This window comes from Corvus kubaryi, unplaced genomic scaffold (genome assembly GCF_017639235.1).
Source record: "Corvus kubaryi isolate FWS band 111438036 unplaced genomic scaffold, C.kubaryi_AGA036_p1.0 133, whole genome shotgun sequence".
In the NCBI taxonomy this organism is placed as follows: domain Eukaryota; kingdom Metazoa; phylum Chordata; class Aves; order Passeriformes; family Corvidae; genus Corvus; species Corvus kubaryi.
Window position 1 is genome coordinate 21,443,557 of NW_024580667.1, and position 23,407 is coordinate 21,466,963.

A 23,407-nucleotide genomic window follows, 5' to 3' on the forward strand; every position below is an offset into this window, starting at 1 on the left:
GCATCTTCAAAGTAGTAGAATTAGAGATAATTTCTCCAAAGCACTGTATTTAAAATAAAACTGAGAATAAATCGTGCCACCTGAAAGGGCATACCTTCTTCAGATAGCTAACTCAGAAGGGCATTACACTTGTGAAATTTGACATTAGCTACTGCTCACTGAGAAACACATCCAGAATCTTAATTTGAGAGGGGGAGGGGGAAGGGGAAAAGAGTGATTGGGAAAATGAACTGCTGGCAAGGCTGCAGTGGTGTGTGCTGTGCTCGTGGTGACTAATGAATCTTTGCCCTCTCAGTGGCAGCAAACACGCACAACTGCCTGGCCTCGTGAGCCCCGCAATTACCGCTGCAAGAATCGGTAGGAAATGGGAGCGAAGTGCAATTCTTCGCTGCTGCACATAATGAACTGGAAGGGGTTCATTGGCATTATGTAGTTTTTTACCATTTGCTATTTAGGAAGATGTATCTGCAAGTCCTTCAGTTCTGTGTAAATTTTTTCCATTAGTTTGAAAGATAAAAATGGTTATAAATGTTAAAAATATGGACAGTACTCCCTCTAAAACACCTGGGCTGCTCTGTTTATACAGTTTGGAGAAACCCAGCCCAGGCTTGAGGTAAGAGCTGTTGCCCAAGCAATGCCTGGTCTTGCTTTATCCTTTGCTTGTACATTTGGCATGCTCAGCAGCACAGAAGTGATTGTGTGCACAGTCCTGAATCCTGCAGTAGCTGAGTGGAGATGCTAAGGATCACCACTCGGCCAGTCATGATTCTGCCAGCTCTTCCATTCTCCTAGGAGAGGAAAATAAATCTGTCCTGGGGTTTTTTTAAGAGCCAAGCAAAAAAAAAAGAAGCTAAGGGCTAGGTACATACCCACAAGAGAGTATGGTAAAGGGGAGCAGAATTGATGCTGTTTTCTTTTTGTATGCCTTATATGTCCTCTAGGCTTCTTGCTTGGGCTTGTTGAGAGTGGATAACAAAGGAGTTAAATGTAGTGAAACCATTTGCGTGTTCTTCATAGTTAAAGCTGCACAAAGAGATCAATTTGACCAAGGTCCTTTGTGTATTTAAAATAGAAATGTAACATCTGATACCCTGACACAGTCTATCCACAGTGACACTGCTGACAGAAACATACACGGATGGTGAGACACAGTTTATTGGCAGAAAAAAACGAATCTGTCTTGCATGTGGTTTTTACAAAGCCTAAGGAAAAGGCTGTTTCAATAAAGTATTTTCATGATGGACGTGGTAGAACATTTGAGATTTTAGTCCTGTATTGCATTTGCTTTTTGTAAACACCTTGGTTTATATTTGCAAACTCAGAGACGCTGAAGAGTTGTGTTTGTGCAATGACTTTGTGAGGGACCCGGTCCAGTTTGGGGTGATGGCTCATTATGGCATGTGAATAACTAAACTCACCTGTGCAGCCTGAGTGAAGTGGAGAAAGCGTGCACATTGTGCAATGTTATTTGCAAAGGATTAAAAGGTAATGAGAAAAGTATTTTTAAAAATGTTAATGCAATTTTTTTTTTTTTAAGAGTAGTGTATTTCATCGTATTCTACTGCCTGTGTTAAGCCTCTCTATTAGTTGCCGTGTGCCTCACAGGGTCACCCTTGCAGCTGCGGTGCTGTCGCTGTAAATGGAGGGGGAAAAGCACATGACTTTGTTTTTGGTTTGTCTGTTCATAGTACTTGTGTGCAGTCACGAAGGAAGCAGCCGGAGATGTGGTGGACAGGGGGACCTCCTTTCTGGTTCTCTTGGAGTCTTGGCACACTGGGCATTTGTTGCTGGAGCTGAAAAAACAAATGGGTATGAATATTAATTAATAACTTAATTGCTGTGAGTCTGTGTTCACCTGTGGCAACTGTTGTAGACCTGCTATGTGAATTTCCAAATGAAATTGGAGGTTTTGGTAAGAAGGTATCCATGTACTTTTTAAAAGTGTAAGGGTGTTCTAGAGCAGTCTACATAACAGTAATAATTTTAATAAGACAAACCTTCAGTAATCTAACATCTCCCAAGTCTGGGGCAGAAGAACAGCCTCTGGATCTGTTTGCAAGGATATTTATGTATGAGGTAGGTGTTTTCAAAACAATTGAATGTAGACAGAAAGTCTACATGAAGGATAAATAAGTGGTGGTCATTGGCAATAGCATCTCTGTAATTCAAAAGACATGTTGTTTGCCTTTGTTATTTCTGTTCTGGTGAATTGTCCTGCACTGTGCCTGAGTAATTCAGTGGGGCAGGTATTTTGAAACTTGCAAATAAAATACAGTTTCAAAGAGAGTAATTCTTATAAAGCCAAATGGCAGTCCACTTTGGTTGTACATAAAGCAGCCATGCAGATGGCTGTTGGCTGCTTAGTTAAATTATGTCAATTCCTGCCACACTAGCTGGCCCAGGTAGTCATGGAGTCTTTCTGTGAAAGCAGCAGCTTTAAATAAAGTTGAAAGGAGCATAAGCAGTGAGGGAGTTAACAGTCTCTCTTCTCAGTAAGTAATGAGTTCTGGAAGCTTGAGGAGTGGAGACCTTCTGTAGTCTTTGGGATGCTGCATGCAGGTGCACAGTATCAGATGTGCATGGGAGTTATCCAGCCTGTGCCTGTGTTACCACAGGGACACCGCATGAGGTACCCCGGGGGGAATGAGGGACCAGTTGAACCAGACTTCGGAATTCTGAAATCTAACATACACAATCTTGGTTTCCTTTGTCATTCTGGGTATCTGAAGTTGTAGCTGCCACTAAAGGGGGAATTCTGTTTTTAAGTCCTTAAAAGAGTGACTTCATTTTTGCATGGGGTACAGCACAGCAGTGTTAAATTGTTGGAAAGATTAGCAAACACAGCATGTGTTCTCCAGGCTCTCCTGACTTGCGCTCCTGTGGCTTTTCTAAACAGCTTGCTCGGAAACGCCTTTATTTTATACATGAAGGGAAAGTGTAATTGGCATCAGCGATGCATTGTGTCTCCTGCAGTGGTGTTAAGGTGACCCTTCACAGGCACCTGCTGTACCAATCCTGCCTACCTCGTGTGTTGCAGGAAAGAAGGAGCTTTTTGGGTTCAGTGAGTCAGGGCATCTGCTTGGAGACGGCACTGTAGGCAATCCAGCCAGTCCTTCCAGTTTGTGCCTGGCTCTGGCATTTCACAGAGGGTCTGTACAGAGGGATTTTCAAACACTGAGATTGCACTGGCTCTCAGGGGTGCTACTGGTACTAGGTAGGGTTCCTCACTTAAAGTAGAGAGGATGCTGATGCCTTTGGAGTATGGTGCTTTAGCTGTCTTGAGCCAAGGAGCCTGTGCACAGCTCTTGTTTCAGAGCAGTATTTGGGCATCCAAGATTAAGTCTCAAGGTCGCTTGAATACTCCTGCACCTTGATGAGTGCATGGAAATTCTGCTTAGGTAACACCTAATTGTAAAGTCATGTCCTGCTTTGCCTGTGTTTTACATTGGGATTCTTCCCAAAACTCTCACTTGGCAGAGGAGTCAGGAGGTCCTTAGTGTCTGCCAGGCAGCAATGCTCGGCTGAGACTGAGCTTTGTGAGGTTTTTGATCAGCCAGAACCTGGAGTGCAGCTCTGGCTGCTGAACTATTCTGCAGTCGTTTTCTGTTTTAAGGCAGCAGAAGTGACTCCCATGGCCCAGCCTGTGAAAAGGTGCTCTGGAGGTGGCAGCTGGAGCTGGCTCTGGACTGTGCTGGCTTCTCAAGGCGAGGCTCAGCATTAGAGAGAGGTCTGTTCTGGGTCCACTCTCTTGTGCAGTTCGTAAGTGTGTAGGAGGCATTTCAGCAGTGTGCCTTAATTTGTGTTGGGGTCTTCACCTGCCACTGTACCCCTTCTAAGCTGATCTAATGAAAGCCCTGGAGCAGTCATTATGGCCCTGTTGAAAATCATCCATCTCTTGTCTGCATCCCCAAGACCTTCCCCCACCCCTGCAAGACAAAACTAAATGGAATTACCCAGTGAGTGGAGAGAAAAGGGGCTTGAAAGGCTGTCAGGTGAGACTTCGGTCTTCCTCTGAAGGAAAGAATCTTCACATCAGTAAAGCTAGACATGGAACACCTTACCCACTTTTTAAGCCTGTGTTGTCCTTTTGCATGCTTTGGCCCTGGTGGTGTTTCTCACTCAGTCACATGCTGTGCCATGGGTAGGGAAGCATTTGTTAAAAAAAGTTCAAAGATGCTCTGCAGTGCAAGAGTCTGAGAAGGTGTTTGCTTAAGAGGCCTTCCTGGTCATGCTGACCAACATTTATGAGGACAAAGATGATGTCCACCACCTTATAAATTGCACAGAAGTGTTTGTATTCTCTTTATAATGTTGTGTTTTGGTTTTTTCCTTTCAGTCAAAATCCCTTTCTAGTGGCTGCATTTGGAGCTTGCTCTCTCACGAGGCAGTCTAACCACCAAGCCTTTCAAAAATTCGGACGTTCAATGACAGCCTCTGACATGGTTTCAGAAGTTGGAACAGCTTTTAACAAACTTTTTGAAACCTGAAGCCAAAACAGCAGAGAAGAAGAAAAGGAAGAACAGTGACTGCAAGAGTAATTACATGTACCGTAGAATTTACATAATGCACCCTTTCAAGTGCTGTAGCAGCATTGGTATGTTAGGTAGATATTTTTTATTTTTAAGAATAGAAAAATATGATTAATGTAGATATTTTTTAAGAGTTTGGGATACAAAAATGTTTTGGCTGAAATAAGCTGTAGTTGCAGATCTGTTATAATATAATAAAACTGAACTGAAAGTATTCCTGTTCTTTTTGATAGTTATTGAGCAATAACTAAAGTGTGAAGAGCAAAAAAAATGCACTTGATATTTAGATAAAATTCTTCCACCAGCTCAACTGAATTTCTTGGATTGCACCAAGGTTGTCACTTGTCATTCTTAGACCCTCTGTCTAGAATTAGCTATTGCACTTCATTTTTTGCCACGCTAGTATAGTAAGAAGCAAGAAGTAAGCCTCTTTGGCAAGGGAATGCATGAGAGTTGCTGTAGATTTTGAATGTAATTAGTTGCCTTTTCCCATTCCCAGTCCCAGAGGCAGCATTCACTTGGACAAGGCACCCCTTCCTGTAATGTCTTCTTGTGTTACTTTTTTAAAAGGTTCCCCCTTGGCAGAATGAAGATACCTATAGGCATCTTAGCAGTAAAATTCATTAAACAATAATTAGGCTCACCTGAAAAAGAAATAAATTCCTGTTTCTTTTTCTGGTCTTGACTCATCTGGAACTGGATACGATGAACTTGTGAAATTATCATTTGGAGAGGTACTAGGCGGCGCAAGAAACTCGGTGATACCCAGCAGAACTGGTTCAGCTCTCAGTGATCATGGAAGAGTTAAGTGCTGCTAAAACTCCAGTTGCCTGCTGGGTTAGAGCTCAGAGCAGACCAGCACACAGATCCGTAGGTGGGAGGTGATGAGCCAGCGGGAATACAAGTTGAAGGAACAAAAGGCAGCCCACGGCAAGTACCTGTACCTTCATTAGCGGTGTGTAGGCAGCGTACGCTGCAAGTCAAAGGCAGGAACAGAAAAAGGGTGGTCGGTGTTTGAGCTTCAGGTGCAGTACTTAGTACTGCAGAAAGCAGGAGTTTTTAGAGCAAAAAACATAGAGGCTTTTGCTTGATCTTTGCAGGACAGACAGACACTGTCAAGGCCACACCACTCTGGTGCACTGGCAGAGCAGGCAAGCGTTAGGTGTAAAGCAGAACTTTGTGGGATTTTGCACAGGACCATTCCTTAAATTTTTGGAGATCTAGTCAAAGCTTGTGGGGACTAAACCACAGTGGAGAGGGAGGCAAGCTCATGCAAAGAAAATTTAAGTGGGTATTGCCCTTGAACTTCCAATCCAGCTCCAAGTGTTCCTGCTCATTAAAGCGCCGGAACAAGCACATTAACGCGTCCGGTTACTGCAGCAGATGTTGCCTGTTCAGCACAGCCACTCTTGCAGTGCTCACAGCTTGACTGTGGTGTTTCACAGACGAGTCAGACTGTGTTCTCATTCCCTGCAAGAGCTGCCTGCAGAAAGCACCTGGAATCAGAAAGGCTACTCCAAGTATTTCCCTTCAGCCCTTAGAGTTGGTATTTCTGGATGCACTGTGACTACTACCTCACCCTGATGCATTTTTTCTTTTTAAACCAGTTACCTATTTTTAAAATAGGATTTTAAGTGTTTGCTTGTGTTGCTCTATGAGGGTTCACAGACTACTCTTCAGAGATGAAGTTTTAGTGTTTAATTTAAGCAGTTTTGTAAACTGTCTACAACTTTGGGCAAACTTAAGCTATTATTTCCTCCCCTTAAATGCATTTGAGAAACCTGACTACTTTTAAATGAAATCAGAAAGTTAAAACTGATTTTAAAACAGCTACTGCCTTTCCTTTAAAATAAGCAATTTTTTCTTGTAATTAGAACATCAGTGGTATTATAATCTAAATGATATTTGTAAGTGAATTCAATCAATTAACAGCTCAGTACAGATTTCAACATGCCATGTTGGTTTTTAAAACTACACAGAAGTTGTAACTCTGTTATTCACTAATGTATACAAATTGTTACAATTTTTAAACATTCTGGAAATGTAGCAGTTTCTTTTGGTAGGAAATAAAAATAATAGCAAACTGACTGGACTTTGTTTGGTGTGTGCCTATCCCATTTCACACAGCAGCTGAGCTGCCCACTCCCCATTCACTCTGTTTTGCTAGAACAACACTGCCTCGAGCACATGTACAATACCAGCTGTGTCAAATAAGCACCTGCCCCAGTGCTGATGAAGTGACAGCCCACGCTTCTCTGGAAGTACAGATAATGGAGAAAGGGAGCAGAAAAACAGCTACACATTTTATTCTCAGTATAAAAGAAAGCCTTTATCTTTTTGAACAGATACTTTGAAAACACACAGGTGCCTTGTAGATGAACCCAGGTTCTTGGTTTTTATGTTTTCATAAATTGATTTAAGGGAAGTGCAGGTACCAGGTAAGTACCAGCCCCATATCAACACAGGCCTTGGAGCACAGGTCACCTCAGGTGTAAGAGAGGCTTCTGCACCTCTGCCCACAGCCACAGCAGCCAGGGCTAGCAAAAAGGTAACTGAACAGGTGAAAAGTAAACATACTAATTTTATCTTCCCACCTCTGGAGAGAGCCTGAGCATGCTGCACTCCCAGTGCTAGAGCCATCTCCATGTATTCAGTGCAGAAGCAAACAGAAGATACCAAGCCTTACAGGTAACTGGATACCATCATATTACAGGTGAAGGTTTCACAGGACCAAAGCAGCACCACTGCAATATGGAAATAATTCAAGGTTAAAAGTATCCCCCACTGCTATGTCTGAGAGGAATAGAATTCTTAAACCAACAGGTATAAAATAAATTGTTTTCACCTTAAAGACAGGCCTAAGTTCTTGCCTCTGCCTTCACTATGTTTAAATTCCGTGTCAGGTCACCAGCACAGCAGGGTGAGGGCAGATCACAGAGTGCCTGGGGCTGGGGCAGCTCCTGCAGTAGAACAGACCCATGTCTGTGCAAGTCAGTGCAGCTGCTCCCATGCTGCCTTGTATTCTGGATCCTTCCACCACCTGTGCTGCAAGGCCTGTATTTATTTACCAAGCAGTAGTGCCAACAGTTTTGCTCAAATTACACGCTATCATTTTTAGCCATTCTGTTCAACAGATTTTATTTTGAAAGAATTAGTATTTACAACAGTTGCCAAAGAAGCTGAAATAAAAAACAAGTCCAAGGATGAAGGATCAGCTTTTTTTCTCAGTCTGCTTCTCTGTCTGCCCTCCTTCCACAATCTCCCAGGTTGAAACAGCAGCTCTGTCCTGTAAGAAAAAGTAAGCAGGTCAATCTCACCAGTCTGGATCACAGCTTTTAACCAAGATTCACTCAGCAGAGCTATTCATCCAGTGGCAATACAATCTCACAGGAATGCCACTGCTACTAATAATGCTCACAGCTGTAAAACAAAACTAGACAATTTTTTGCAGCTCAGAGGGAAGAAATACACAGTAGAAATGTCACCTCTTCAGCATGGGATGCTGCAGAGGGCTGTAGCCTCTCACGTGAGTAGCTTCTGCTCAACTCATGCAGTTGTATTTTCAAGTCTCACGGGCTCATGTTCCTGAAAAAACACACTCAATACGTAAGAATATACTGCTGAATGTGTTTGATCTTCTGAACTCAGAACAGAAGCCTGTTGATTTTAGTATCTGTAATGAGATACTGTCATACTTTTGAAAGGCAATATTACAGCTAAATTGAACATTCTATTTAAAACCAGCTGTTTGATTGCAGTGGTTGAAAATAAAAGTTAATCTGAACATTGACACATGATAGCATTCCATGAGTGCTGACTCATGACAGTGGGTGGAAATGTTGAAATTTTTTTTTAACATTAAAATGAAAACTTTCTGATGCCTAAATACCTAATTACTACATTTCACTTAGTAGCATAGCTTCCAAGCATGCTACAATGCCAAGAAAAGACACATGGATTTTTTTAATCAGTCTGTTGCAAGTTATGTAACTTCAGCCAGCATCCTTTGCGTTGAGCAACCTGACAGACGAAACCAGAGTAGGGAAATCACAAGCTAGAACCTGAAGGAGAAATTACCCTTTCTACAAAGCTGATTTTTAAGGAATTTAAGCTTCGACTTGAGCCACCCCCTCCCTGCCCTGCCTCAAACCAGACGGGTTCCTGGTTTGCACTGGGTGGAGCTGAGGCTTGTCTGCTTCATCTGTTCCACTGCTTTTCCTTCAGCACATGTACTTGAGAAGTTGCTGGCTTGCTTGAGCCTCGCATGACAGAGGGCAGCATGCTGGCAGAGGCATTAGTGAATGCACAGTGTGAGGCTCAAAAGTTTTGTGTAAATGAGAGGCTGGGTAGAAATGAGAATTCAAGTAACTTCCTCAAGCACTTATTAGGCAAGCAGGACCCCTGTTAGGGGCTGTTTTACTGGGGCATTTTTGGCATCAGCTGACCCAGCCAGGCAGACTCATGATGAGCAAGAGGGTGGGGAGAGCCCTGCTTTGTGTAGGCCATGCCTTGTTGCGCATGTGCTTTGGTGAGCCTGTGTGAGGAACTGCAGAGCTGCACCACTCAGTTTAAGGACTCTTTGGGATCTGCAAAAGCAAGGTGTGAGCAAACTTCACAGCACCCCCTGGGATACTTTCACAGTATCAGCAAAAAAAGCAGGAGTTCAGCTTTGGATGCTTGCTATGTGTGCTTGTAAGTGCATGTGTGCTTTGTCTTCTGAAGCAATCTATTCTGGGACATATTATGCTGACCTTCAGGTTATTACAAATTTTTTTTAATAAATGGAATGGTTTGAATCCTGGCTAATTTGTGGGGTTTTCAAATGTAAATCCCTTTAAAAGCAAACCAAAACAAATCTGTGAAAGGATGGAGGTGGGGCTGCAGCATTTTTCCAATAGATGAAAAGGCAGGCTGCTTCTCCAAGACTTTGTCTCAGCACAGTTGTTTGGATTTGCAAACTTGCTTGACAGATGAGTTTAGTGGGGATTTACAAACAAGTTAGAGGAAGCAGATGTTCCAGCTTCCCTTTCCTTTCACAGCTGCAGCTCAGCACCACCACCACGCTCTGGCCCTCACCCCGGTTTGTGTCGGCGCGCTCGCTGTCATCCGAGAGAGGAGAGCGCCGACCACGCTCCGCTGTAACAGGAGCGCTGACGAGTCACAGCCCTCACGCTCAGCAGCTGCAGCGGATGTGTGCTGTCACTCCCTGATGTCACTGTGCTTTCCATCCTCCCACTGGTAAAACCATGGAACCAGACTTGCCAGGATCAGTTCCCAAGCAAAGGAAAAATGAGCAGCATCCACTGGATGGAGGGAGAGGGAGAGAATGTGGAGGATTATTCTGTGCACAAGGAGCAACACTGACCCTCGCCTCATGGAGGCAAGAAGGGCAGTGACCAAGAGGAAGTGGAAGAAGCAGCACTTTAAAGAAGTAATGCAGCTCCCTGGAACCAGGAGGAGGCAGTAATGCCATAGAGGGTCTTCTCTCAAGCCAGAGATGCCACTGAGATAATGGAAAGGAACACTGGCATTAGGTGTAGGCTAAAAGTAGAAAGCAGGATGGAGAGAGGAGTGGTACAGGAATTGGGCAAAGCCCCTGTGGCTCAGGAACAGTTGGGAATGAAGCTGCTGAAGATGGAAGAGGCTTTCTCATGGAGACTTATTTTGGGTGGGGAGGATAGAAGGAAGGCCTTATTTTCACAAGTCATCTTGGTTTACTTCCCAGTTCCTTTGCAATCTTTTTTAAGACTCCACACATTACTCACACCCTTCCTTCTGAATTAACTTGGGCAACTTAGGGATTTCTGAATATTATGGGATTTTCAGTGGCTTGCATGGAGACACCAGGCTGAAGGGGAGCAGAAGAGAAGGCAGCAGCATAGCCAGACAAGGGCTTGACTTTCACCTCCTGCTACTGCAGTCACACATGGAGCAGAGCACACCACCACAAGCTGCTGAAGGGGAATGAAGGACAAAACTAAGTGTTGTCTTAAAAAGTGACTGAGACTCTCACAAAGAGGGTTACTCTCTTCTACCTTTATGTGGATTCCAAAGGCAGCAAGGTCTCCACGCAGACTGTCACAAGCCTCCAAGAGGGGTTTTCTCTCGCGCATTAGCTGCTTCCTCTTTTCCTTCTGCTCCTGTTTGGGTTCCTTGGCTCCCGCCGCACCCTCTCCTGGCACAGCGTCTGCTGCTTCCGGCAGAGCCAGCGCGTAATGACGGACCTTCGTGCGGAACCTCACCAGCTCCTCAATGACACTGGAGAGCACTGCAGACTTGTCTGGTCCCACAGGCACCTAGAAATCAAACACGGGGCTTTACAAACATCTGAGAATGATATTAAAAAAATTAACCCCATCTCCGTAGCAACGTGAGGCCTTATCACCTCTCTTGGTTGTGCATCTTCCATATATTGGTAGAATTAAAATGTCACCATCTCACTAATGCTGGACAAAAAGTGGAGTCACACTTGGAAGTAGTTCAGCACCTGCACAAGAAAGCTTTTACCTTGGAGCAGAGTGCTCTCACATGAACACAACACACTGCATAACCCAAGTGGGGAACTCATCGCCACAGGAAACCTCCGAGATGCCAGAAGCATGCATAACTTAAAAAGGGATCAGACAGGCTGATGTAAGAAAGGCCTGGCAACAGGAATCCAACACAGCAAGGGAAGCCTAGCCACCAGTTCAGACAGCTCCTTGGCTGTAAAAGTCCAAAGACAGAGAATACATCAGCCCTTTACTCTGTACCTCCAGACCGCCTTCAAGAAACACAAACCCAGAAAAATAAGTACTTTGGCTTTAAGTCTCTAGTCTATCCTAACCTTTCCCTTTCATCTACAGAAAACCTTCCCAAATCCACAGAACTTTCATCTGATCCATATTACCCAAAGTTTCAGCCACTCAAAAAATCCTGACAGAGCTGCAGCTACTGCACACAGGGTGTTGTGGGTATTTCCTGGCTGTAGTTGAGCCCCTTCCTCCCCTCAGCCACATCCAAGCTTCCTTGGCCTCCTCTGGCTTGGCAGGAGTCTCGCTGGTCAATGCCTCAGGAAGGGAACAGACTCACTCCTCCTACAGAGCCCTGCTCCAACAGCTGCCAGGACAGGAGCTTGGGAGTCAGCTGAAGAGGAAGGCCACTCCTCAGCAGTGGCACAGCCAGGCTCCTGGTCTCGCTCTTGGCAGAGAGACCATCCCTGTTTCTCATTAGAGGCAAACTCCCAAGGGGGAGGAAAAGGACAAACCTCCAACAAACAAGAGAACACCAGTGTGGTGTTTTATCACTGTGACATGAGAGCGGGAGCACAAAGCGCACCAAGGCCGGGGGCGAAGCTCCTGGCAGCAACATCATCTGGGAGAGGAAGAGCAGCTGAGTAATTAAAGCCAGAGGGGACTGGGTTTAGTCAGTGAATGGCAGGATGGGAATGAAAGGGAGCAGAGTTTCAGAGGTCACTGACAAACAAAAAGGGGCAGGAGGAGGAGGTGACAGGGAAGCTATTGAAGATAAGAGTGTGCAATGCAGCAAATTCCCCAAGCTTTCAAAACATGTAACCATACCAAAGAAGAAGTTTATGAGATTGAAGAAGATAATAAATCTAAGTGCCAGAAATGCTCCATAGTAACGTGTGCCAGGATAAATACTTAAATACAGAAGGGAAAGACATGATGATGGGAGCAAGAAACATGCCTCTACAAACACCGTTGCAAGAGTTCAAACCAGACACCTACTGGAGTGAGAGCCTTCAAAAGGAGGAGCAGCTTTAGGAGATGAACTGATCTGATTTCCACGTAAAACACTGTGCAGCCTCTCAGGGCTGATCCCAAATTTCTGGCCCTTGCTTACTCCACAGAGTGGCCTCGGCTGCACCTGCAATACACTCAACACTCTGCATGCTTTGGCAGAGCAAAAGCTTCCCAGCTCTAAAACAGGCATGATGGTTTTCATTCATCACCTTTCCAGAGGGATTCATCTTACCTCCCTGTGGATAAGATCTTCTCTTGCCAATGCAGAGAAAGAGACAGGCGGTCTTATTGTACACAGCCACCAGACTGAGATGAGCTATCCCCACCAAAGACTTCAGAAGCACAGGCAGCTACATTAGACTGTAAGGCTGACCAGCTGAGATGAATCCCAGCCCAGGAGCAAGACAGACCCACAGGCCATAAGCAAACATCCAAATGAGGGGGGCCAAACACCACTCCCTGTATTCTCTGCACTGTTAGCACAGCAGTGTCCAGGCCAGGCAGCCCTCTCCCACACAGCACACACACCAGGAACCACTGTGGTCAGGAACTGCTCCTGGCAAGCTGCATGCCTGGGGCTACCTGGCTAAGGGGCAAGAAAGGGTGGATGCTGGGTTGTTGTGGCTGGTCTCAGGGTCAGGAAACAATTCTTACACCATTTTGTTTACTAAATTGTGGTAACTCATGGACCTTTCTGATGAAGATTTTGACAGATTTACTGGAAGGTGAAAGAGCAGAGGAACAGAGAAGAGTCTGATCAGTTGCTCCTTTCTTGCCTGTGTATCTCAGACCAGCATCTACTGCTGATCCTCCTGCCACAGAGAAAGGGACTAACACAGCCTACAACAAAGAAAAGCACTCAGATACTTGTTTCAGCAAAAATACAGGTGCAGCAGAAGCCTGCATACAGACAGCCCAGAATCTGGAGGAATGACTTTGCCATCCAACAAACAAAGAAATTTAAGTGTTTAGTATGCCACTACAAAATAACATGCAAACCACAGGCTATGAGGAGTAACACGCAGCCAAATCACATCCAGCCACTGTTTTGAAAGAACTTTTGGGAGAAAATCCATGGAGGTAAACTAAATATATGCATTTACTGCCATACTGCCTGATTTTCAAAGGACGAAAATTGTTATTTACATTCTTATTCTTTTCTCCCCCTCCCCAAAATAAATTTTTGCAGAACAGTTTCTCTACAGAAAGTTTTTCACTACTGTGCATTCAGCTCCATATTTGAGCAGTAGAGGAGCAAAGAACAGCCTGCTATTCTCCAACACCTTGTGTCATTTTAAATGCTCCCTTTCCATACATCAGGATATCACCTCCATATTGATGACTCTCCTTCCCATTCAGTACTTTGCTTTGAGCTTTTCTCTCCCTTTTTTTTCTCTCCCCATTACTATCTTTCCAAGAACTAGTTATGTAAGGGCCCCATCCCCAACTCACTGTCCTCCCCTCCCCATACCTCAAAGCAGAGCAGCCCCTCTCCCTGGCTTTCTGCAGAGGAGTGGGACCCCTCACAATTGCAAATATTTGCACAGCTATCAAAGCCAGCCTGAATGCAACTATCTGGGAGAAGAGGAAAAGCTGGGGCAAAGCCAGACACATAACAGGACAATTTAAAGGCCTCCAATGCTAACTTTTTCTTGTTTCCTTCCTCAGTCTTTCATTTCCACAGCACAATTGGTGCAGAAGTCACACGGGAGTATCCAAGAACTAAAAAGCCCACACTTTGTTCCACCTGCTTATACACTCTCCTAAAACATCACAGGAGAAACTGCAAGAGGTGCAGAAAGGTTTACTAAAACCATAAATAACTTTGTTACATCTGATGCTTTCAGAAAGCATTCTGTGAAACATAACACTGGGGCTGCTACCATATACTAGAACACATAGAAGATATATTTCATTACCTGTCTTTCTCCGAAGGACATCCCAAGGGCATTGAAAAAGCCTTCTATATAGGAAATAATGCTTCCATACACAACAGAGCTTCTAGGAGATCCAGCATCCTGTTTAGAAAACACTCAAAAGAGATTGTCCAGTCAATACATATTACAGAACCCAGCATCTCTCTGTAGCCTAGTCCACAAGGGAAAACTATTACTAATTATATAGATCTACCTCCACCAGAGCACCTGCCCAGACAGGCAATCTTACAGAGATATAAAAGCACCTCACAGCACAAAGGGAAGGGATTTAAGTAAACGAGGGAAGGGAAGAGCTTATCACCAGCCTGCGCAGCGAGGAGAAGAGATGTGTGAAGCTGCCACACATTACATGTGTGCAGTAAATTAGAACTAAAAATAGCACTTCTGGGCATGAGAGGGCTGTGTGTATGGAAACAAATTAAAAAGAACAAAATCCCAGATTCATGAGTACCTAGAATGCAAAAGATTAAAAAGAAATAATTCTTTGAGTATCTTATTGATTTGATCCATGTGGAGACCGCTTTGAGATAGCATATGGCATTTTGTCATGCCCTGGTAGCACCAGCAATCAGCAGCAGCAGTAATAAAATAAGGATTAAATGACAGACTGAAGAGCAATTTAAGGGACTAACCCTTGCCTAAAAAATAAGAGTGATGACATGCACAAGCATATCTGCAGCTAGTACTGGATTTTATCTGACATCTTCATTAGGGCCTGAGATAAGCCATAGTCTAAAATGTATAGGAAGATCTGAACTGGGAGGAGCTGGAGCAGGCCACTGGGAGAAAGGAATAGGAGTGTGCCATCTAATGTGAGAAACATTTAGCAGGAACGCTAAAGAGAGGAGTAAGTAGTCATGTGGATTTACTCACAGTTCTTAAGGAGAAAAACTACACTCACAGCCATAAAGAGGGAACACTCCAGACAGCTGGGCTGTACCCAGATAAGCTCCACCACCCCAACCAGAAATCTGTGTCAGCTGCCCCATCCCATTCTCAACAGAATGACTGACAGGAGGAATTCAGAGAGAACAAGCAGTGACTGACAAAATGAGGGTACTTTTATCTAGGAGTGGTAATGCCATTACAGATCCCTGCTGCAAAGTGTTTCAGGTCAGGGATTTGCTCAGAGTGTCATTTTGTAAAGATAAGGCTAAGGACAGAATTTACAGCAAATGCCAAAACAGGACCAGAAGGAGGCAGGATTTCTAAACCAACAGACTAATTCTCTCTTAAAACCAGTTACTACCATGTACACATTTCTTTTACTGCACAAACATGGTGAACATGATGACACCAGCACTCATGGAGCACAGCAACAAGGCTGAGATGCTCGCCTTGAGTGACAAAGGGAGCTGTTGGTAAATGGAGAACCCAGAAGTGCTTCAGATAGTGTTTATTGCTCAAGTCTTGTCCTTACCAGATGCTTTCTTTGTGCCAGCATGAGAGATTTTAACAGGGTCTTAATGTGCCAAAAGCCATCTGAAGACAGACTCATGCAGGAATGCTGATGCCAGTTACAGTCTGCTGACAGCAGAAACCATTCGGTCCCCAGCACCGAACTCGCCACCAAGACTGCCCAGTGCACCTGGGGCTGCCAGCCAGAGCCCCTGCAGCAACCACCCCCACCACCACTTCCCAGTTTAGCTTAATGTCTGTGCATGGATATTTAGCAAAGAAGCAGGTTAAGAACACAGAACCAGCAAAAAAATTAGCAGCATGTCACAACGGCTTCAGGCCTTTCAAAAACCTTAGATATAAATAATATAGGGCAGCAGGAAAGAAACATCCTCTGGACACAACGAAGCACAAAACAATAGCCATGCACAATTCCTGTGATAGGGTCAGGACAAATGGGCTCCATTAAGGTCAACAATTTATGGAGCTTTGTTTCTGCTGGTTTCTTATGTGAACAATAAACTAATCTGTCTGCATTAAGCAGTAGGACAGTGGACAGCTGTCATTTTCTGATCTCTGTATCCTAATGGGTTACCTTAGTAACAGCCTTAAGCTGTCTGTTGCCATGGTGAATGAGGTCCATAATTGCTGCAACAGCCCTGGAGGTGTCAAAGTCATCTGCAAACGCAGCCTTCACGGTTACTTTTGTGTTGGCTAGCCTTCAAGAAGAAAAGGTAACATTTAAGATAAGACAAACAAGATGCCAGCAGTATGCTGAATTCATCAGCCATTCAGCCAGAGGGAGGCATCGAAAGGACACTGCCATCTCCGTCCCAGCTGTCCTGTGATGGGCAGTGCTACACTCATCAGGGAGAATACATCTTTCTGCTGTGAAGGGAAAAACTTGATGCATGTAAAAATCTGAAGTGTTTTCATTCATTTTCATTCAATACATAGACATCGTTAATCAGAGGGGCCAATAACAACACAGCAGTTTGCCTTAAATCATTTAAAAACAGACGGAAAATGAGGCTGATATTAAGCACATCAAAGATCTTACTGAGTTCTGCTTTTTTTTCCAGCAGCCCATTTATCATGCTAACAGCATGCTTCTCTTCCAGAGGCACATCACAGGTAGCACTCCAGTGCTAGGCAAGAAAGCTGTCCTGGTGTTGGCCAAGAATCCTGTTATAAGGATCTGACTCTCAACCAAGCACTGCTTCCTCCTTTCTCAGGAGAGCCCAATCCCAAGGGACTCCACTCACCATGGCCCAGATGGAAAGGTCCAGTGGGACCATTTGTGTAACAGTGCCAAAAGCCAGCGGGCAATCAGCACTGATCACCACAGAACCAGTGCCACCAGCTGCAGCCACTTGGAGAGGGAGCTGAGGAGAGCAGCAAGGATAAATGGGGAGCTTCAAACAGCTGCTGTCAGCGTGCTCCCATCGACAGCCAGGCAAACCAGAGCTCCACCGTGCTGGCCCAAGGATGCCATTTCCCAATAGAGCTCAAGGAGCAGGCTCAGCTGGGCAGCCTCAGGCTATCCTAGCTTCTCTGGAGCTCTCCGTATTTTGCCTGTTTCTGAATGGTTTTGCCCGGAATGCCTACCTTCCCTCAGATCCTGGACGGCTGCTGCTCTAATTCATTCCTCCCAACACCTTCCCCTGCAAGCTTCCCCCTCTCCACTGAGTATCTAACACTTTGCTAATTAAGAGCTTTGTTTCATTTTGGTTGTTTTTACACCTAGGGATACACAAGTTGTGCCCTCCCACACATCCCCTGCTGATTATCCATTTCAACTTCCTCATGCCTCTCAACTTTATCTTGCACCAACAGATCTCCTGCTGAAGGATTTGCTTTTGCGAAATACTACAGCAAGTTAATGCAACTCCACTTTCCTGTGATGTGCTCCAGTGCCCCTTGAAACCCTCACTCAGTGCAGCCACAAGCTTCCCCAGCAGTGAGGTGCCTGAGCCACAAGGAAGCTGCCCCTCACCTCTACAGGCTGTCTCACCTCTGATTCTAGAGCCCAGAGCTGCCTGCACTAACCTTGCTTCAGGGCACTCAATGCCCCTCCTACCCTGACTCCAGAGCACCATGCTCGTGCTCTCAGCTTTGCACCCAACACACAGCACATCTCAGTCCTGAAGATAATCTGGTTTTCACAACAGACTCCAAAGGACTCTCCTCACCATTGTAAGGGTCACAACAACTGTAATGTCTTCCTTCCCTGTGACATCCCTGCCCATGGCAAATCTCTCAGCAGCCCCTTCTCTCCTCTGCTGCACACCACAGTGCCAGCCAGCTGGATTACAAATTCACATGCCCGAGGTGTATCACTTCTTCTCCAGTCGCTACTGCCCAGCTCTACTTACAAACTGGGGAGCCTCACTACTGCCATAGCTTTGCCTCCTACATCGCTCACAAGGGGCAAAGATGCTTGTGTTAGGACAGGCACACTGGATAAGTAACAGAGATCTTAAAAACACAATGAACTGAGTGTAGCAGACTATGAGCAAAAACAGCTGGCTAGAAAGAGAATTAAAAAAAACCCTGCCCTTGGTTTTTGGGCTGGGAGGGAGGACTGCTGCCTAGTCCTTCTTGTCCTGCTTCTTAAACAGAACCTCTGAGCCTGTCAGCGAACTACTGCTCATATAATCACCATCTTTTAAGATACAGGAGGTGCACTTACCTTTCCCACAATATGTCTTCTCTAACAGGGTCACACACCAGCTGTCCTTTTATATAAGCATTTGCATCTCTAATAAATGAGGAGATCGCCTGAAGAAGGTTCTTTGCATCTTCCATGCTCTCATCACTAAATTCTACCGCTAAGAAAAAAAGAAATTAAGGCATTATGATGGAGAGAATGTTGTCTGTCATACATAGGAACAGTATTTGGAGACAAAGGAGAAGTTTGTTATTATATGTATAGCAAACTTCTTACAATTAATTGCACATTTAATTAAAAGCTCCATTCTTCATGCACACCAGGAGAACTAAATCAATACAAAAGACAATCACTACATATGACAAAGTATAACCTACTGGAAAAAGTATCAAACTGATTCAAAAAGTTGCATCTGAAAGTTTACTGAAGCAATCACTATTTGACTTTAATTTTTTTCCTTTATTGAATCTTTCTGCAAGGTTATCAATCCAAAGCATTAAGATTTAATAGACTTCTAAGCATTCCCCCAGATTTAAGATGGCAAGTTCTACCTCTAATTTTGTGTCTATTCTAATTTAGGTAGACACAATCTGTATTTGGAGACCTCCAAAGAGGCCTAACCCTCACCACTGACTGTTGAAAGGGCTGCTTCACCAACATCTAAAATCTAGATGAACCTAAAATTTGTGGACTAGCTCCTAAACAATTCCCTCACAATATCAAAGCTAAACTGACCATATATCATTTTGAGAAAGCTACTTGTAGAGAAAATACAAATTGCTTAAACTCATACGGGCATGTCTAGGGTGGGATTCATCACACTCAACTCACACACATCAAAGCCTCTTATGGCCACTGGAAAGAAAGATAAAACCTCAAGGTAAATGAGCCCTTGCATCCAAAGCTGAGCTCTGCTTTACAATGAGATGTGCTGTACAGGAACCCTACAGTGCTCCTCCTCCACCAGCTGCAGAAACATCAGACATCCCCACTGCATTCAGGGGGACTTTAGCTTTGGCAGGCAATTTCACTTTAGGAACTTCCAGCATCCACTCCTGCTGGTAGGAGTTCAGCAGACTCCTCTCGCCTTGCCTTCGCCCTCAGAAGTGCAGGTGCCAGACTAGCTCCCTGTCACTTTTACTGGGAATTGCTATCAGTGAGAGACTTTTCTTTATTTGTACAGTAATGTGCAACTTTCTGTAGAAGAGTTCTTGGACCCCACGCAAGAGAGCTCACCTGGCTTCAGTGGAAGTTGTGTCCACCCAGGCCAGGCCTAAGTTTGAATGCCTTCCTTCCCCAGTATCACACCAGAGCCATTCATAGCCAGTGCAGTATTGCCTCACCATCATATACCTGACCTCTGCCATAAGGTACATCCAAACCACAGCTTCCAGCATATTCTTAATCTCCTCAGCACTGAGCATCACCCACAGTTTGCACAGAAATCTCACCTCTGGCCCTGCTCATGTTACATCCAACTGCTTTGCAGAATTACCCAACGCTGCCCAGACAGACTCTTTAGAGCAGACAGTCTTACCAAGAGGGCAGATCTAAGAGGGCAAAAGCAGCCAGATGTGAGACCTGATCTCAGTTCCATTAGCCTAAATCCTAAGGAAGCCTAAGTGTTTAAACAGACTTTCCACAGGATTTACCCCTGTGTAGCAAAGGCATAAGTCTGAACCTGTATTCGTCAGATTTTTCACTTGTGTGTAATTACAAATCTGCATTATTGCCTCATTAACGCTGGTTTTAAAATTAAGCTTTACTCAACTTTCAAAAATGTACAGACCTCTACGACACAGTGAGACACTGAGAGCATTTACATACACTAGGATTACTCGATTAACCTGGTTGCGAGAATTCTGCAAGGAATACTTGATAAAAGTTTATCCTGATGAAGCCTACTTTGATTCAAGCTGTTCCTCATCCCCAATTCAGGGCATACTCCTAAACCACTGCCTGCTGGCACTGCAAACCCACAGCGCAGCAGAGGCAAGCCCAGCCCTATAAACCTTCACTGTGCTCCCTGCTCCTTCCCTCCTTTGCCACTGAGGGCATCACCAATGCATCATCAAATTACAGTACATTTATTAGCACCACCAAGTAATTAGACACCAGAGGGGTCAAAATATTGCAGTTCACTCAGGTTCACAAAATCACCAGAGCATTTCTGCTGACCAGGAGAGTGTTCTGGAGACACAACCCCACTGCCTGTGCCTCACAGCAGAGTCCCACAGGGCTTCGGAGATGGCACTTCTCCTTTCAAGCTGCACCCAGAAGCAGCTGGCACTTTGGTGGAGGGTCACCATGCTGCTGCCTCAGGTACCTAGGAACCATTTTCCCAACAGCCTCAGGTACCTAGGAACCATTTTCCCAACAGCCTCAGGTGTGCCACAGGGTGGTGATTCAGGCCAAGAAGGGAACAGCCAGAGGCACCAGCCAAAGCAAAAGACCCAGATAATCACCACTGCCCCCAGAGCTCAGCTTCACCCCAAGGAGTTCTGCCCCACCACCTTGAGCAGGCAGAGAGGGCAATGAAGCAGAGACCCCGTGCAGAAACACATTATGGAAGGATGATAAAAGGCTCTTCTCTCTGACTTTTCTCCTCTTCCCCACAAGCAAGGCATCCAGCTTTATCCTCCGGACTCCACTCCCATGAAACACATGCACCTCCCTGCATACACCCCTTCAACCCTTGCTCCTCCAAGGCTGGGGCACTCTGGAATCACATTTGTCTCTGTTTGTGCCTGTTAGCACACACACACACAGGGGCTGGCCCAGACAACAAAAAAGGCCCATTCCAAGCCCAAGAAACCACAGTATCAAGCATGAGCCATTCCCAACTGTCAGGTGCTGCCTTCATCCCCATGCCTACAAAGATCTTTTACAGGCTCAATCCAATGTGTGTGGTACCATCTGACCCCCAAACCCAGATTTTACTAAAGGCTTTCTTTAGCAGGCAGGGATGGCAGGAACCATCACCCATGGGTCTAGGCTATAAAAACCTTTTAAGAAACAAGCAGGAGGTGCTTGGGATCTCACTTCTAATAAAAATATGAGCAGACAGCAAGATGAGAAGGAGTGCAGTGAACTTGTGTTTAGACCAAAGTGAATTGATAGCAGGGACACAAGCTGACAGGCAGCACAGTAAATACCTGGCTCAGCAGAGACCGACTCTGGCTCCTTATTGGGAAGCTAATAATACACACGGCCTCGTAAGGCAGAGATGGCAAGAGCAGACTTCTGAGCAACCCTTACCTGCCAACTGGCTTACTGGCACTATACTCTCATGTAACACCACCATATCCTTTCATCTAAGCCACCCACATCCACACAGGTAGCACTCTTCTTCTACTTCAGGAAGGCGTTTATCCCAGAAGTAATGCAAAAAGCAGAGGTTCAAATGCAGCTAGCTGACAGGGAGTGAAGAAAGCCTGCAGGTAGCCCTCCACTGCAGGGCTCCAGTGCCATTCCTCGTCCTGAGGCAAGCTTAGAAACTACCAGACATTCAGTGCTTGTTTACATGTCCAACATATATATATATATATGATAGTGTAGTAGGTGTTAGTCTTATCTCCTCTTTTGTTTTAAACACGCATTTGTTCATGACTCCCAGGTGCCCCCAGCCAGGGAGCCACTTAAGTGTACACAAGGTATTTCATCTCCTAAAAGAGGAAATCAGCCAAGTGTGCCACTGCCCTGTAGCATCATCCAAAAACAGCCAGGCATGCCACCAACCCACTGCCTGCCCCAAACAGGATGCTGTTCTGCAGCAGACCTTCCAACTGGATTCACTCCTCTCTTTCTATCACAGTGGAGGTCAGAAGTTAATAACCACCTCTCTCTTTACTATCCCATGCTTTGAAATTCTGCAGGGATATATTACATTCCTGATGCCTTCAGCTGTCCTAGGAGAGGGAGGATCCACCAGGAAGATCACATGGGTGGCTCCTGCAAGGCAGCTAGAGGTATTAACAAGCAGAAAGACTTCTCAGTCCAATGACTGCATGTGTACAAGGGCTGGCAGCACACTGACAGGCATGAGCAATGCCCCAGAGCCTTGACCACACCAGCTCTGGCAGTCACACTGCCACAGGTGCTTTATCCAAGGCAGCTAGAGGCCCACTGAAACACCACAGCAGCTGCTGACCCATGCTCCACCCGTCCCTTGCCGTGCCAGGACAGCCAACAAGCCAGGTGACCCAACATTGGTTAAGGAACTACCATCTGCTGAAAAAAGCAGGGAAGCTGACAAAATCTCCCACACCTCTCCCCACCAGCAGAGAGATGATCTGCCAGGCTAAGATGATCATTAGGTTATTATGTGCTGGTGTAAGCGAGCTGCACTGCACCACAGAACTGCCTGAACACTCAGGCACTCCACAGGACAAAAATGGTAACACAGCAGGGAGATAAAAAATTATTAGCCAGCCCTCATCATACCCTACAGGAATATAAGCCAAAGCACATCTAGGTATGTGTCCAAAACCAGCTGATTGTGACTACAACACAAGTAACTACAACAGATGCAAATCAGAGACAGAGGTAATTCATTAATTAAAAGTGCAATTAGCTGAGTCGCAACTAACTGCAGCTCAAGAAGGTATTTAGATGAATGGTTATGCACTGTGCTCAGTAAAGACAATATTCTAAAGGTGAGCCAAAGAGCAGCCCCACAGAGCACCACCAAAACCTTTCCACCCACTGGATTCCGGGAACCACACGCCCCGCAGGGAGAGCTCGCTCCGCCTTGCCAGCTGGGAAGTGTGTGCGGAAAGCCACGCACACCTCAACAGGTAAGGGGCGCTTCCTTACCTGAGCTGTATCTGCCACGCAAACAAAACATTCTGAATTGATCTGACGAACATTTCTTCAGGAAATCCTAAACTCCATGCACAAAAAGACAGCTTTAGCATGGTATCAATTTCTCCAGGAGTTCTTCCACCCCCTCGCATTTCAAACTAACACGACAAATAACACATCTTTGCAGTTTAAGATAAGCATAAAGTCTTTAAACTCTAACACTGCTTTAAAACATAAACTAAATAAAATTCAATTCCATATAAGATAGATGTGCATACATATATACAAGATATAAATATACACACAATGTCCAATATAGGACAA

At 45.0% G+C, this 23,407-nt stretch overlaps 2 protein-coding genes and 1 long non-coding RNA gene across 9 annotated transcripts in view; 1 reads left to right on the forward strand and 2 right to left on the reverse strand.

The window, feature by feature from the left end:
• The window catches only part of NAXD (NAD(P)HX dehydratase), a 54,052-nt gene extending 47,436 nt beyond the window's left edge, over positions 1 to 6,616 (forward strand). For all 4 annotated transcript variants that reach the window (XM_042038570.1, XM_042038560.1, XM_042038587.1 and 1 more), the window contains 2 exons: positions 1,689 to 1,809; positions 4,337 to 6,616. In XM_042038570.1, the coding sequence (XP_041894504.1) occupies positions 1,689 to 1,809; positions 4,337 to 4,487 (272 nt within the window). In that variant the 3' untranslated portion in view covers positions 4,488 to 6,616. The remainder of the gene's footprint in view (positions 1 to 1,688; positions 1,810 to 4,336) is intronic.
• Positions 6,617 to 6,819: 203 nt separating this feature from the next.
• Positions 6,820 to 23,407, reverse strand: part of CARS2 (cysteinyl-tRNA synthetase 2, mitochondrial) — a 44,641-nt gene continuing 28,053 nt past the window's right edge. For 2 of the 4 annotated variants that reach the window (XM_042038537.1, XM_042038546.1), the window contains exons 8-13: positions 23,096 to 23,162; positions 18,302 to 18,440; positions 16,205 to 16,328; positions 14,194 to 14,292; positions 10,565 to 10,825; positions 6,820 to 7,815 (exon numbers count right to left, since the gene is read on the reverse strand). In XM_042038537.1, the coding sequence (XP_041894471.1) occupies positions 7,741 to 7,815; positions 10,565 to 10,825; positions 14,194 to 14,292; positions 16,205 to 16,328; positions 18,302 to 18,440; positions 23,096 to 23,162 (765 nt within the window). In that variant the 3' untranslated portion in view covers positions 6,820 to 7,740. Of the gene's footprint in view, positions 7,816 to 8,014; positions 8,115 to 9,605; positions 9,833 to 10,564; positions 10,826 to 14,193; positions 14,293 to 16,204; positions 16,329 to 18,301; positions 18,441 to 23,095; positions 23,163 to 23,407 lie in introns of all 4 variants that reach the window. The other 2 variants (XR_006017787.1, XR_006017786.1) reach the window with 2 other exon arrangements.
• Positions 19,421 to 23,089, reverse strand: LOC121669536. Its single transcript, XR_006017793.1, has 2 exons — positions 20,639 to 23,089; positions 19,421 to 20,606 (listed from the first exon to the last, which is right to left on the reverse strand). It is a non-coding gene; the product is annotated as an uncharacterized LOC121669536 (long non-coding RNA).